General features: G+C 43.5%; 1 protein-coding gene across 2 annotated transcripts in view; it reads left to right on the top strand.

Annotated features, from left to right (window-relative positions):
- LOC115153051 (adhesion G protein-coupled receptor A3) overlaps nt 1-16,972 on the top strand; it is a 302,520-nt gene that overhangs the window by 67,288 nt on the left and 218,260 nt on the right. For both annotated transcript variants that reach the window (XM_029698085.1, XM_029698084.1), the window contains exons 3-7: nt 637-708; nt 2,581-2,652; nt 2,832-2,903; nt 3,041-3,204; nt 15,297-15,510. In XM_029698085.1, the coding sequence (XP_029553945.1) occupies nt 637-708; nt 2,581-2,652; nt 2,832-2,903; nt 3,041-3,204; nt 15,297-15,510 (594 nt within the window). The remainder of the gene's footprint in view (nt 1-636; nt 709-2,580; nt 2,653-2,831; nt 2,904-3,040; nt 3,205-15,296; nt 15,511-16,972) is intronic.

Raw genomic sequence — 16,972 nt, 5'->3', positions numbered from 1 at the left:
CATTTGTACAGTTCTTTATAAAAAAGTTGTTATTTGTAACATTTGACTGTGTAAAACCTAGAAGTGCTACTTATTTCTCTGAGAGTGAGGCGGATATATAGCATTTAGCAAAAATACAGGATTATTTGTTTCTCTAAATAAGTATATCATCATGGGATAGATTTTAAACAAATACACGTTTGTCATTGAACAACCCCATGCCATGATTAGATGGTGAGAAAAACACTCATCTTTCATTATTTCTTTAAACAACCAAAGCTAATTTACCAAAATGTTTTTAAATGGATATGCAATATAGCATTTTGGAATGAGTCACATTTTGTTGGAGGGAGGCTAGAGTTTACATCTTAATGTCACAATGAGCTTGCATGCTTGTCCCTGATGAGAGCCCAGCTCAGTGAATGTCATTGCTAACTGCCAACCACTACTGCCAGATGAGAGCATTTTAAGGGGCAGTCCCCTTCCCTGTCTCCAGCAATGTGACTCTTAAAACCCACAGCTGCATAATAAGTACCTCTCTCTCTCTCCCTCTCTCTCCCTCTCTCTCTCTCTCTCTCTCTCTCTCTCTCTCTCTCTCTCTCTCTCTCTCTCTCTCTCTCTCTCTCTCTGTCTCTGTCTCTGTCTCTCTCTCTCTAGGGACCTGAGGAATAATTTAATTAGCACAGTGGAGCACGGGGCCTTCCGTGGACTGGTGGCTCTGAGAAAACTGTGAGTATGAAGGGGTTTGTCATAGTGGTTGGGCTACCCAGAGTGACAAGGCCAGGGTCTTAGGGGGCCGTTGGTGAGTTGAGGGCGGGGAGAGGGGTGAGTTATTCCACATGGCAATTATGACAGAAGAGCTTCCTTTGATGGCTTCATCATAATTAAAGAAGAAGAAGCAAATTCACTCTTTCCTGAAGTGGTAGATAAAACACACACACATTCTCTCTCTGTCTCTGGCGTAAATTACTTAATTCCATCATGATTGTTAGCGGTTTTTAGGCTGCTGGGGTGTTGCAACAGTACTGATTTAGGGTGCGTGTGCCAAGTTTATTGTAGTTTTGTGATTTTCTAATAGTTTTTAGATTTTTATTTTATTTTTTATTTTTCAGACTTGATTTACTCGTTTATATTCAGTTTTTATATTATTTCGTTTTAGTGTTAGGGACAGAAAGTAGCCTTATGCATGAGAGGTGACATTTATGTGTTTTAGGCCTTTAGCAGGGGTACTAAAGTACTATTTGAGACGGTCCGGTCACACAAATATCCTAGGTGGGAAAGGTCTAGATAGATATTGTTCAAATTGTTCACACCCTTCTTGTTGGCAGAGAATAAATGTGTGCAATTGTAAAGCTCATTTTGTAAAGCTCACACATTTTTCAAGTTTTAAGTGTGTTCATGTGATACCAAGAGTAGAATTCTGACCCGAATTCCAAAAATAAAATATCGTCTGTCTCACCTTGTCTTTATCCTGACATTTTTTGTGGGTGCTGTTCAGATTAATTTTGAGGTTGGTCGGGTTTTTCCCTTTCATATCTGTGCCACACACGCTGCCATTTTCGGACACTACAATACTTTTGCCTTTTGTCCTTTCCAGCGACGTACTCAAAATAATCCCATATGGGTCTTTGCCTTTTGTGACCGACCACTGCTGGTGTTGGGTTTGCTGCCGCCATTGTTCACGCCTATGGTTCACACTCCGCGCTTGCCCTCTGATTTCTTCCCCGTTGGCTACTGATAGCTAGTGATAGTGATGCACAAGCTAGGCCTGTTTGAAACAGTGCCATCTACTGGCAGCCTTTACAGGACAGATTCAGAAGCTCGAAAACCCCACTAGAAAAAAAGCATGCAAATCCCATTAGATTTTTGCCAAAAAATATCAAAAACTAAAGATAATTTATGTTTTGGATTTTATTTTATTTTGTTTTGCAGTCAAGTATAATATATATAGTTGTAGTTTTTTTAAATGTTTTTCTTAATTATTTTCAGTTGACTAAATTGTTTTTCCAATTTTTGTTATTTTATTTTCAGTTTATTTTCAGTTTTCGTTTACTATAATAACCTTGGCGTGTGCGCCCGGCTCTGGGAGCAGCAGAGTGCTAATTTAAGTGCTCCCCAACTGGTGATTACTCGAGTGCCTTGCTTATTTTCCCACAGCTGCTCCAGCAAAGCAGCTCTTTAATTACAGAGGGAAAGGGCACGGAGCCACGACAGCCCTCAGTGTGTGTGTGTGTGTGTGTGTGCGAGGATGGATGGGGATGTGAGGGGTGAAGGGGTTACAGAAGGTCAGTGTTGATATCTCGCGAGTTGGAATAAATAAACATTGGACTGGTGGTTTAACATCACAGTTCCTTGAGCAGCTTAAGCTCTCGTTAATAGATTATTATGAGAAGAGACGGCACATAACACACACACACACACACACACACACACACAAACACACACACTTGTTGTCACAGCCAAGCTCGTTCTGTGTTCTCTCACACACACGTCCCCTCACTGCCAGCTCTCCTGCTATGATCAGTGCCTTTAATGCTTTAAGTCAGATGTGCTTGGCTTATCTCTAAGCCACAATTTAAAGTTTGCTTTTTGTCCTTATAGGGATCTCTCCAACAATCGGATTGGCTGCCTCTCTCCTGAAATGTTTGTAGACCTTGGCAATCTTTCTAAATTGTGAGTAATCTCTAAATTGAAAACACAGTACGGTACGCACAATTTGAGATGCGTGTGTAGGAAATATGTTGTTTCTCTTAGATAAGGCTCTTTCAAAGTACTGCATTAGCAGATACTGTGGCGTTTTACTTGTACAAAGTAAACCAGTTTGATGTGTATTTACCCTTTTCTCCCCACAGGAATCTATCTGGAAATATTTTCTCTTCGTTGCCGGTGGGACTATTCACACACCTCCTGTCTCTCAAAGTCCTGTAAGAAAACAAAATGAAACAGCATACACACACACACCCCACAAACATATAATCACTCACACACACACACACACTGTACCAAAATAACACCTACACAGTTCGATGATGGTTGTAATACCATTGTTGTATCCCCTCAGGCACTTCTCTACAGAGTCTCTGTTCTGTGACTGTCAGCTGGAGTGGCTGCTGCTGTGGGCCAGGGCGAACGGTGTGCGCCTGGGCAACGACACCCTGTGTGTGTACCCCACACACCTCCACAGCCTGGAGGTCTGCAACCTGAGGGTGACACAGCTCAGATGTGGTAAGTTATCTCACACCATCACTATCACTACATGAGGCATGCAGAACACCTACATACAGTAAGCATCTCAATATCTTTTTTTCTGTGTACGTTTGAATTTCTATTGTCCCCGAAAATAAATGAGTACGGGTTATGAGGAGTATATGATTATAAGTATGATGATGATGAGTATGTCTGAAAGTCAACGGCTGAATATTCCCTGCTGTCTGTCGGATCACCCCTCTGTGCATGTGAGGTGAGTGAATCACCTGTGAGGAAGAGATTGGTGCGGTAGCTAGCTAGAGTGTTCTGGTGTTTCCGTCTCTGCTTTGTGATATGCTCTGCTGGGTGCTCTGAGCCATGGGGGGAATCACATCTCATGTCTGAAAGCAACTCTGCTCCTACGTTCCCCATATCCTGCACACGCTTAGAGGATATTGCACTGGGATGACTGTGTGTGTGTGTGTGTGTGTGTGTGTGTGTGTGTGGGGGGGGGGGGGGTGTACAATCCATGTACAATACTAAAGACATTCTGAAGTTATTCTACGTAATCCCGAGTGTGTCTTTCATTATGTTGAACAATCCTAGCAATTACAGGGTAATTCCACACAGTCCTATGACATAGAGCCAGGAGTGGAATTAGACTGGTTGGAGTGTAGAATTCTCCTTTCACCCTAACACATCCATTATGGGATTAACGTGATAATGTCCAGGACTCCCTCAAACAACAGCCTCCTACAATCCCTTTACTTACTTGCTTGGCAAGAACCATCTTTGATTGGACACTGTACAGTGCTCTAACAACCTCTTCTTGTAATGTTATTTGCAGCTTATTATCTCCATATGGGTTCACTTTATGTCATGGAAGGCAGCACTACTATACTGTGGCCATCAGCATTTCATCACATATCAGCTGCGTTTGTTCTGCACCTGGTGATATAGGTCAAGGTGTTACTGAGAATGACAGTCGATACGAAGACAAATGACAAAGCTCGCCTTCTCACTCGTACCAGACAATAGTTCTCACTCACACCAGACAACTATCCAAGGTGCAATCTTCCTGTTATTCCAGCCATGTCGTCCTTCTTTTTTCTCCTCCAAAGTGATGTGATGAGTAGCAGATGTCAGGGTGAAAACATCTTGAAGTGCCTCTCCTCCTTTGGGGTGTCTGACATTGGGTCAAGTGTCATTCTCAAACGAGGGGGAACGGAGGGAGGAGAAGTTTCCTGCCAGGATCAGGTGCTTCCTCAGATGGGGGTCAAGGCTATGTCTGTTCAGCTCATCTAACACGGAGAAATGAGACACAGACACATACCCACACACACGAATAAGGAGCAGGGCCCTCTTTGATTTCCTCAAGGCTCATCAGTGGCCTCTGTGTAGAATGCATCTAATTTTATGTTTAAGTCATTTAGCAGACGCTCTTGTCCAGAGCGACTTACAGGAGCAATTGGGATTAAGTGCCTTGCTCAAGGGCACATAAGCATAATTTTTTTACCTCTTTGGCTCAGGGATTCAAACCAGCGACCTTTCGGTTACTGACCCAACACTCTTAACCACTAGGCTACCTGCCGCATATGAAATGGAATACATAGCCTACGGTAAGAAGAGATGAGTTGATTCACACACACCCAGGGCCTTTGGTGTCTGAGTAATTATTTAGTGTATGACGCCATGGCAGTGTCAGGGTCCTAATGGTCACTACAGGCCTTATGCACATGATGAGAATTATATGCCTTTTAGACCCTGTGGACAGACCAGTAGAACTTGGTTTCAAGTTGAATTAACTCCATATTCTGAAAAATACAGAATATTATCCAAGCAACATCTGGATACAATAAGAGAACTGTACCCTTTGTGTGTGAAAGGGCCTAATCCTATTGAGGAAATTGTATTTATTTAACCTTTATTTAACCAGGTAGGCTAGTTGAGAACAAGTTCTCATTTACAACTGCGACCTGGCCAAGATAAAGAAAAGCAATGCGACAAAAACAACACAGAGTTACACATAAACAAACGTACGGTCAATAACACAATAGAAAAATCTATGTACAGTGTGTGCAAATGTAGAAGAGTAAGGAGGTAAGGCAATAAATAGGCCATAGAGGCAAAATAATTACTATTTAGCATTAACACTGGAGTGATAGATGTGCAGATAATGATGTGCAAGTAGAGATAATGGGGTGCAAAAAAGCAAGAGGATAAATAACAATATGGGGATGAGGTAGTTGGGTGTGCTATTTACAGATTGGCTGTGTACAGGTACAGTGATCAGTAAGCTGCTCTGACAGCTGATGCTTAAAGTTAGAGAGGGAGTTTCCAGCTTCAGTGATTTTTGCAATTCGTTCCAGTCATTGGCAGCAGAGAACTGTAAGGAAAGGCGGCCAAAGGAAGTGTTGGCTTTGGGGATGACCAGTGAAATATACCTGCTGGAGCGCGTGCTACGTGTGTGTGTTGCTATGGTGACCAGTGAGCTGATATAAGGCGGGGCTTTACCTAGCAAAGACTTATAGATGACCTCGAGCCAGTGGGTATGACTACGAGTATGTAGTGAGGGCCAGCCAAAGAGAGTATACAGGTCGCAGTGGTGGGTAATATATGGGGCTTTGGTGACAAAACGGATGGCACTGTGATAGACTACATTGGGTTTGCTGAGTAGCGTGTTGGAGGCTATTTTGTAAATGACATCGCCGAAGTCAAGGATCGGTAGGATAGTCAGTTTTACAAGGGTATGTTTGGCAGCATGAGTGAAGGAGGCTTTGTGTAACGGCTGTCTTCGTCGTCAGATGAAACAGAGAAGTCATCGTCGGAAAAGGTGGACCAATACGCAGCGGAGGATGTGTTCATCATTAGAATTTTAATAGAACAATGTGAACACTATACAAAAAACAAGAAACGACAGCAAACGGTTCTGTTAGGAAAACACACTAACAAAATACAATTACCCACAAAACCCAAAGGAAAAACATGCTCCTTATGTGTGACTCCCAATCAACAACAACGAACTTCAGCTGTGCCTGATTGGGAGCCACACACGGCCCAAAACACAGAAATACAAAAACCTAGAAAAAGAACATAGAACGCCCACCCAATGTAACACCCTGGCCTAACCAAAATAAAGAACAAAAAACCCCTCTCTATGGCCAGGGCGTTACACTTTGTTGCGAAATAGGAAGCCGATTCTAGATTTAGTTTTGGATTGGAGATGCTTAATGTGAGTCTGGAAGGAGAGTTTACAGTCTAACCAGACACCTAGGTATTTGTAGTTGTCCACATATTCTAAGTCAGAACCGTCCAGAGTAGTGATGCTAGTCGGGCGGGCGGGTGCAGGAAGTAATCAGTTGAAGAGCATGCTCTTAGTTTTACTAGCATTTAAAAGCAGTTGGAGGCCACGGAAGGAGCGTTGTATGCATTGAAGCTCGTTTGGAGGTTTCTTAGCACTGGCCAAAGAAGGGCCAGATGTATACAGAATGGTGTCGTCTGCGTAGAGGTGGATCAGAGAATCACCAGCAGCAAGAGTGACATCATATATACAGAGAAAAGAGTCGGCCCGAGAATTGAACCCAAAAGCAACCCCATAGAGACTGCCAGAGGTCCGGACAACAGGCCCTCCGATTTGACACACTGAACTCTATCTGAGAAGTAGTTGGTGAACCAAGCAAGGCAGTCATTTGAGAAGCCAAGGCTATTGAATCTGCCGATAAGAATGCGGTGATTGACAGAGTCGAAAGCCTTGGCCAGGTCGATGAAGACGGCTACACAGTACTGTCTTTTATCGATGGAGGTTATGATATCGTTTTGGACCTTGAGCGTGGCTGAGGTGCACCCATGACCAGCTCGGAAACCAGATTTCATGGTGGAGAAGGTACAGTGGGATTCGAAATGGTCGGTGATCTGTTTGTTAACTTGGCTTTTGAAGATTTTAGAAAGGCAGGACAGGATGGATATAGGTCTATAACAGTTTGGGTCTAGTGTCACACTCTTTGGAGAGGGGGATGACCGCGGCAGCTTTCCAATCTTTGGGGATCTCAGACGATACGAAAGAGAGGTTGAATAGGCTAGTAATAGGGGTTGCACCAATTTTGGCAGATAATTTTAGGAAGAGAGGGTCCAGATTGTCTAGCCCAGCTGATTTGTAAGGATCCAGATTTTGCAGCTCTTTCAGAACATCAGCTGTCTGGATTTGGGTGAAGGAGAAGCGGTGGGGGGGGGGGGGGGCTTGGGCAAGCTGCTGCAGGGGGTGCTGAGATGTTGGCCGGGGTAGGGGTAGCTAAGTGGAAAGCATGGCCAGCCGTAGAAAAATGCTTATTGAAATGACCAATTATCGTGGATTTATCGGTGGTGACAATGTTTCCTATCCTCAGTGTAGTGGGCAGCTGGGAGGAGGTGCTCTTATTCTCCATGGACTTTACAGTGTCCCAGAACTTTTTGGAATTATTGCTACAGGATGCAAAATTCTGTTAGGAAAGCTAAGGCTAGTTTTTTCAAACTGACTGAGTGTTTTGGTTCCTGACTTCCCTGAAAAGTTGCATATCACGGGGCTGTTCGATGCTAATGCAGAACGCCACAGGATGTTTTTGTGCTGGTCAAGGGCAGTCAAGTCTCGGATGAACCAAGGGCTATATCTGTTCTTACTTATTTGAGATGGTGAGGAAAGCACTTTTGAAGAGCAACCAGGCATCCTCTACTGATGGGATGAGGTCAATATACTTCCAGGATACCCGGGTCATGATGAATGTAAACTTCACTTTTTGGTAGCTGTTCAATAAACAACTTTCCAAGTCAAATTTGCTCTCTCTTTTCAGTGGCTATTCTTGGGCTCAGACACTGAAAGCTGTCATTTTTTCCAATCGAAGGTTCCTCTGTGGATTTGTATGTATTTAGCCCCTACTCTTGGAATTACGTTAGGGGGACCCTCCTAGATTTAACTCCAAATCCAATATGGCATCAAATCCAATAAGGCTGCCACAATACCATTTAAATTGTGGTTTAAATTAGTCTTAAGCCTCTTTGACGATCATTGAGACAAATGTGAGGCTCCAGCAAAAGGAAAGAGAATCCAACCCTGACACCCTCTCCCTAGCTCTACAACTAGCGCCCACTGTGGTATAAGTTCCCTTCCAGGATTGGGCTCTTAATTACTTCACCTCCGTATCATTTAGAAGTGAGCTTTTTTATTGTTAGTCCAAAACGTCTGCCTGAATCCAACATGACCTGCTGGCCCACTGCATTTGTGATGCACATTGGGATGTTCCCATGTTCTTATACTACTTTCACATAGGAGACAGTATTTTGCCTATGAAAAAAATGGTGCAACGTCTACATGACCCCATTACAAACAGGCCCATTTCTACAACCTGCAGGTTCTACAACCTACATACGCCTTTTATACCTCCCGTGTGCATGCCGTTGATGAATGGTAGTAGTGGTGTGCGGATGTGGCAGGGAGTTTATTTTAATAAATCCATTGAGAATATACACCATCAAAAATAAATCCATTATTATTTTGTTTAGGTTGGTCCTAATAAACATTATAAGACTAATAAAAGGAATTCAAAAAATAATAGAAATGCAGGGGAAGGGTCTTACGTTGAGAGTGTCTTCATCATGATACCGATTGAAAATAATAGCAATCTATGTTTTCCAAAAGCATTCGAGTCTTGTGTGTTCATGTTTCGCAACCTCCGCCAGAATTTGGAGTTGCCTATACGTGATTAAGCAAAATAATAGGTCTACACTTGATTTAGCCTACTTTATGGCATTCTGAACGTTTCTGATCAGTGATAGATGAACAAACAAATAGATGAGCTATACCACCTCCACGTATTTGCCCAGCCAGAGAATTAACCAAATATACAGATGGAGATTCAGTGAAACAAAATCACATTGATTGATTAAGACAAGTCACAGGCTTTTGTTCGGGAGTAGGCCTAGGCTTCTAAGCGACTGCCAGTGAAGAGCAAAATAATCCACTTGTTAAGCTACATAACATGCTGTCAAAATGTTGTGATCAGGGCTAATAAATGAGCCAACCAGACAAGATGATCATGAGCAGCATTCACCTCAACTTAGCTAACCTTTCCCCAGCCTAATTGTAGCCTAACCAATATGCAAACGGTGATTCAGTGAAAAGAAAAATAGAAATTGCTAGATTTTTATTGCATTTTTCCCCCAATTTTGATCTTGTCTCATCGTTGCAACTCCACAACAGGCTCGGGAGGTGAAGGTCGAGTCATGCATCCTCCGAAACATGACCTGCCAAACCACGCTTCTTAACACCCGCTTAACCTGGAAGTCAGCCGCACCAATGTGTCAGAGGAAACACAGTTCACCTGACGACGAGGTCAGCATGCAGGCGCCCAGCCCGCCACGAGTTATTAGAGCGCGATGAACCAAGTAATTGGCCCCCCCGGCCAAACCCTCCCCTAACCTGGATGACGCTGGGCCAATTGTGCGCCGCCCTATAGGACTCCCGATCGCGGCCGGTTGTGATACAGCTCGGGATTGAACCCGGGTCTGTGGTAAAGCCTCTAGCACTGTGATGCAGTGCCTTAGACCTCTGCACTACTCGGGATATTGATAGATTTAGCAAGACCCCACACTTGCCTCAAAGCAGTGGAAAATGGTGCTGAAATAGTTGACCACACACGGGTAGGCTATATGTATTTTAACAATTGGATGACTTTGGGAGTTTCAGCTACACCAATTTCATGCCTTCAATTGCATTAGCCTACATTATTCCAGTATTTGTCATTCAGTGATACAATATTTATTACCACAGTAATTCTTTATGGATCCATCTAGTTGTGGTGAAGAAAAAAAAGACTATGCACTATGCAAAGAGATTGGTGAAGTGACATGCCTCGCAAATTTTAGAACTGCCAGGACGATAGTAGTAACTATTAAGAGTGTAGTGCGTGTGAATGCCATCTTGGCATTATGGGACATTTCATACTAAGTGGTAGGCAGAACTTTACTGCAATCATGCCTAGGTCGGTTGTCGGAAATAAAAGTATAGGCTTTGTTGTCGGCAATACCTTTCATATATAAAGAAAAGCTAGTAAAAAGTTGGCGGGACGCTAAAGTTGCTGGAAAACGCGTCTTGGTTTGAAAGGTGTATTATTATTTTTGAGTTGAGCTGGCACATTGCTTCTTCCAGACAATCATATCCACCATCTTGGCTGTCTGCCCTGGAGTTGCCATATATGTTGACTTGGTGACAGTTATGGTGTATGGGGAGGATGCAACCAAACAAGACCAGAGCATAAGACAGGTATTCACTGCAATGAACCAACGCAATCTGACACTCAAGAACTTATTGGGCCTTCACAAGGTATAGGAATTACACTTCTCCAATGCCAGTGATGTCCTGAATCTCACAGAACTGTCCTTGATAGGCCTACTCCACCATCAGTCCTTCCCTCGGGCAGTTACTAGAGACGGAGACACCATGGAATTGGACTGCCACTTCAGGACAACAGCGTCTGGAAATGGATGGCGTGCATTGTCCTCATATGTACCTGTTTTGCTACCAATCATGGCTGGCCAGCCCATGTGACACCTGAACTGGACACGCATGGGAAGAATGAGCTTTCATGCTTATGTATTGGTCTGGAAACAGCAGTAATCCCAATATCCCTATAAGGACAAATGCTATTTATGGAAAACAAGAGGCACCTTAGGATGGTCAAACTTGCTGTATGTGATTGTTTATTTGGTGGCTGGGGATTGACCGTGATAGTGGTCTTTGTGCACCATACTTGATCAGCTCTACCTCCTCAGCAAGCCTTTTACTTCCCATCAAAGCCCAGAGATCATCTTCAAATGTATATGTGTGTGGGGCTGTGCTATGTCCCTCACAGCCAACACTTCTTAGTCATTGTATGAGCTAGCTACACTCTAACTAACCTCTAAGTAACCTGAGGTCACCCTCACAGGTTCTGTCACTCTCCACATCTCCTGCTGGGTGTGTGCCCCAGTCTGTTATCAATGCCAACCACCCACAGTTAACATTGGCCAAATTATCCTCCTACCTGACTTCCAAAGAAATATGTTGGATGTAACCTGCAGGACTTTTTGCCACATTCAACATAAAAAACTTGACCCACAGTGCAATTGGGCGTTGAAATGATCTAAAGGCAAGTCTGTTTGTGACAGGCCTTTCGCAGACTTTCCTTCACAACCAGACCAACCATTCCACTACTGGAGGATCCCCATCATCATTCAGGCTGAGATAACATTCATTAGTCAAGGGGTCTCTTTGGTATGCAAGCTTCATCTGCTGACTGGCTATAGAGAACTGTACAAATGGAAACTGATCACTCTGCCAGTCACACAGCAAGGATACTAGCCCTTGCCCAGAATGATCAATCAATCAATCAATCAATCAATCAATGAAATGTATTTATAAAGGCCTTTTTACATCAGCCGATGTCACAAAGTGCTGTTAGCTGAGCAAGCAGGTCAGGGCCCCAAAACTACAACCACCACTGGCTACCTTGTCTCCTCACCCTGTAAGGACACACTCATGTCCTGGCCACCTCAAAGACTTTGAATCAACCCTGCACACTTAGATATATTGGGGAAATACACTACTAGAGTAGCTGACTGACTGTTGTATTATGGTTGCTTCCTGTATCTTAGTTACGCTACTGTGTTGTGAAAGCCTTATTATATTTTGTGGAATTGCCCATTGTTGATATGCTGTAAGTGTGTGAATGAGATTAAAACACGAACACACTGTAATAAGGGATCTGTGAGTCGGAAAGCAGGTGAAACGTTTGATAAAGAGGGGAGAAGCAGGAGAAGATGTGACACACACGTTGAGAAAGTGGTTGGCTTCGGCTATTCAAACACAACAGAGGCATGGCATGGCCTAGTGAAATAAAGGTTAAATAAAATTTTAAAAAATTAAAAATGGCAGTGCCACTCATAGTCCTAGATATACCTTATGAAACCATTTTAAAGACAGAGTAACACAAAATGAACGAGAGCTGCTTATATGCAGGCGAAGGTGTTTGAGTGTAATCATGTGGCCATATTGAATTCAGAATAAAATTCACACCAACAGTCTTTATAGGCATGAGTGGTGTACACAATTCAGAAAAAATGACACATTCGTATTTACAAGTGATTTAACCCCCATCAAATATTATTATGGCAGTCATATTTGATTTTGGAAACCATATTGTATTTGAGGCAAAATATAAAGATAATCTGGGATTTCCACTTTGATTTAATTGCACAAATAAGGGCTAAAAATAAAAAATCCTTTCAGGAATCTTGGACCTCAAATGTAATTTCTGTATGCATTTTTGTCAGGCAGGACGATACAGCACTGAATGAGAGCAAAATTGACTTGGAAAGTTGTCTATTGAACATCTACACAAACATACACACAGTCTCACCCTGGCAGTGCCTGATAGGGACAGGCGTTTTGCTGCTCTGATCCTTTGGCTCTGAGTGTGATTCAACAGTATCAGCATAACAGCAGATCAACAGTCCATTGCCCCATGCTGTTCTTATGTGGTACCACTTAACCAGCTACAGTCAGCTACAGGTTATGCAGTAGCTCCAGTTCTGCACGGCTTCATGTCCAACTACCAGTACATGGCTCTGTAAATTATCAACAAATGAAATGACACTCTTTAAAACACATGAAAATTGCAATATCAAGAGATGTGGTGTTAGCCCAGTAGATGAGCGTGTTAATATCAAGAGATGTGGTGTTAGCCCAGTAGATGAGCGTGTTAATATCAAGAGATGTGGTGTTAGCCCAGTAGATGAGCGTGTTAATATCAAGAGATGTGGTGTTAGCCCAGTAGATGAGCGTGTTAATATCAAGAGATGTGGTGTTAGCCCAGTAGATGAGCGTGTTAATATCAAGAGATGTGGTGTTAGCCCAGTAGATGAGCGTGTTAATATCAAGAGATGTGGTGTTAGCCCAGTAGATGAGCGTGTTAATATCAAGAGATGTGGTGTTAGCCCAGTAGATGAGCGTGTTAATATCAAGAGATGTGGTGTTAGCCCAGTAGATGAGCGTGTTAATATCAAGAGATGTGGTGTTAGCCCAGTAGATGAGCGTGTTAATATCAAGAGATGTGGTGTTAGCCCAGTAGATGAGCGTGTTAATATCAAGAGATGTGGTGTTAGCCCAGTAGATGAGCGTGTTAATATCAAGAGATGTGGTGTTAGCCCAGTAGATGAGCGTGTTAATATCAAGAGATGTGGTGTTAGCCCAGTAGATGAGCGTGTTAATATCAAGAGATGTGGCGTTAGCCCAGTAGATGAGCGTGTTAATATCAAGAGATGTGGTGTTAGCCCAGTAGATGAGCGTGTTAATATCAAGAGATGTGGTGTTAGCCCAGTAGATGAGCGTGTTAATATCAAGAGATGTGGTGTTAGCCCAGTAGATGAGCGTGTTAATATCAAGAGATGTGGTGTTAGCCCAGTAGATGAGCGTGTTAATATCAAGAGATGTGGTGTTAGCCCAGTAGATGAGCGTGTTAATATCAAGAGATGTGGTGTTAGCCCAGTAGATGAGCGTGTTAATATCAAGAGATGTGGCGTTAGCCCAGTAGATGAGCGTGTTAATATCAAGAGATGTGGCGTTAGCCCAGTAGATGAGCGTGTTAATATCAAGAGATGTGGTGTTAGCCCAGTAGATGAGCGTGTTAATATCAAGAGATGTGGTGTTAGCCCAGTAGATGAGCGTGTTAATATCAAGAGATGTGGCGTTAGCCCAGTAGATGAGCGTGTTAATATCAAGAGATGTGGTGTTAGCCCAGTAGATGAGCGTGTTAATATCAAGAGATGTGGTGTTAGCCCAGTAGATGAGCGTGTTAATATCAAGAGATGTGGTGTTAGCCCAGTAGATGAGCGTGTTAATATCAAGAGATGTGGTGTTAGCCCAGTAGATGAGCATGTTAATTGCGTACATTAGTACATAAGCACGTATGTCTTATTTATGTTAATAGTATGCATTATTTCTATTTCTCTATGTATTAGAGCACGTGTTCCTCCATGGAATGCGTTTAACACGAGTGTCTGCGGGTTTTCGCTCCTCCCTTGTACTTGATTGATGAATTAAGGTCACTAATTAGTAAAGAACTCCCCTCACATGGTTGTCTAGGTCTTAATTGAAAGGAAAAAAACTAAAACCTGCAGACCCTAGGCCCTCTATGGAATGAGTTTGACACCCCTGCATTAGAGTATGCGTACATAAAATCAAGGTCAGGCGACGTCTCACTAAATCGGCCTTGATCGTTTCCCAGATCATACATTAAAAGAAACGTTTATTGGCTGTGTTATTGGCTTAGTTAAACCATCTCCAGAGAGATGGAATGGTGCCGTGCCTTTGCTATCTCACTGTCTCTCAGTCAGATCCATTATATAGCATTTAGAATAGAGATGTAATATAGCTAGAGACGTTGGAGTTCGAACTGAATGTATCAGCATCTATAAATGGGAGAGCTTTATGACCCATGTACTGAATGGCCCGTCACACTGTAAGCACTGCTTGGTCTCCCCATTGATCTGAATGGAACTGAAGGCCGCTTAGCCGACTTCTTGGAGCATGTCCAAGGAAATGTTTTTATGTGCCCAATCAAACATGTTCCCTGTGTTCGGAATTCCCAAGGTACCACAGCTAGCCAGTTTACTACGATAATCTCAGATCAGTATGCAGATGCGTGGCCGACGCAAACAGCTCCAGGTACAGCGCTAGCCTTTTCTAAGATTGAAACTGAAGAAAGCTGTTAAACCCTTTACTAGCCTTTTTATATAGCCAACAACCACAAAAATCATAATTCATCTGATATTAAATGATTTGCTTGGCTAAAAATCCTCTATGTTCCCCACAGCTTTCGTTCATTCCTACAAGCATATTGCTTTCTCCTGATTGCTGATATGTTTGTGTGTGTATGTGTATTTGTGGATATTGTATGTGTATTTTTGTGTGGTGACATTGTCAATACTTCATAACTGATATTTCAGCCATGGGGAATCATCAATCCCTTTCCTATCCCCCACCAATATCTCCTTCCCTCTGGATGAGTGAGTTCTCCCCTTCCCCTTCTCTTCTTCTCTCCCTGATATCTGCCTTTCCTCTTCAGATGGGCCTCTGGAGCTGCCCCTGTTCCAGCTGATCCCGTCCCAGAGACAGGTGGTGTTCCGTGGGGACCGGCTACCTCTGCAGTGCACCGTGTCATACCTGGACCCCTCGGTCAAGCTGCGCTGGCGCCACAATGGCCACGCCATCCACAGCAATGAGGGCAGGGGCGTCTACGTGGAGGAAACCCTGGTCCACGACTGCTGCCTGCTAACCAGGTAGGGGGTATTGGGGACATGAGGGGAGAGCTAATCGCTCTCGCTCGCTGACACACACACACGCGCATGCACTCATGCGTAACAGTTGTGCAGTACTTGCACACGCATGCACGTGTCTGTGCTCATGCGGTACAGTTGTACAGTACACACACACAAACACTCACCCACATCACTGCGTCTCGCTTATCATGCTCACATGCCCTGACACACAACCACACACATCTGTATGCAAACATACACAACACAAACACTCACACACCATCCCCTTTCTCTCCCTTATTGTAGCCGTGATTTACTTCATGGTATCGTCCACTCTTGATAGAGATCTGAAAGGACAGGGACAGAATTGGGTTGGCAGTGTGCCACCACCTCTGAGAGCCAATCTGTGCCCCTCTGGAGGTTTTCAGAGCGCTCCGGGAACGTTGTCGGAGCATTCGGTGATCACACACTGACAGGAACAGATGCGGAAGCATAATTACAGTGATAATGCGGTCAGCAGCGCTGCTTTTCTCACATTTTTGGGGCCCGTCCCAACACATCCTCTTCCTCTCTTTGTTTCCTCTTCAGGCTACTGTTTCTGTTAGCTTGGCAGAAGACCTGGATTCAAAAACGATTTGAAATCATTTAAAACACTTTATATGTGCTCAATTGAGTTTGCCTGGCTTATTGGACCAATCGAATCATCTCAAACCGGTAAATCCCGCCCATCTGGCCCTCTAGACATGCTAAAGCGAACCCTCAAAGTATTGGAACAATTTTCAAATAGTATTTGAATCCAGGTCTGCTTGGCGGCAAGCAGGCTCATATGGAAGAACACATTGCTGTTGATTAGTTTAACTGCTGCTATTCTCTGAGCCGGGGGCTCTAACATAAATATTGATGGAGTGTTGACAGAAATATTTTTTCCCTGTGTCAACAGGGCCGGAACGCTCATTGTCACGGTTTACATAGCACCCGGAATGCCAGCTCCTTTCCCAGTTCTGGGAAGGATACCGTCCCGGAATACCGTCGCTCCCACTGCTCCTGATTTGACCAACATTCCCACTTGATGTTGACGTGTACTATTATGTTATATTCTCTATAGCTTTGTGGCTGAGTTGATTGTCTCTTAGTATGAGGATGAGTGAAAAGATATGTTGCGTGTCCACTTAAATATCTCAATAGGCTAACGGCATTCAGTGTTACCCTTCCTTCCTGCATTTAGTTTGTATTGACAGATTGTTCTGTTGCGGACTGACAAAATGGAATGACAGCATTGCCTCTCCAATGAGGTCTGTAATTCACACCTGGCCACTCATTCCGAACTGGCTAATGGCTGTGGATCATTCGTAGCTAATAGTAACTAACAGCTGTAGTGTTAAGTTGTGAATTGTGTGTACACACAAAAGCCCATCAAGCTGCTCTGGTGAATGAATCACTTATATGTGTGAATGGGCTGAAGAGTGATTAACACATGCCTGTG

The sequence above is a fragment of the Salmo trutta genome, chromosome 18 (genome assembly GCF_901001165.1).
Source record: "Salmo trutta chromosome 18, fSalTru1.1, whole genome shotgun sequence".
Classification (NCBI taxonomy): domain Eukaryota; kingdom Metazoa; phylum Chordata; class Actinopteri; order Salmoniformes; family Salmonidae; genus Salmo; species Salmo trutta.
The sequence above is the reverse complement of the archived record's forward strand: the minus strand, read 5'-3'. Positions and strand labels throughout refer to the sequence as shown.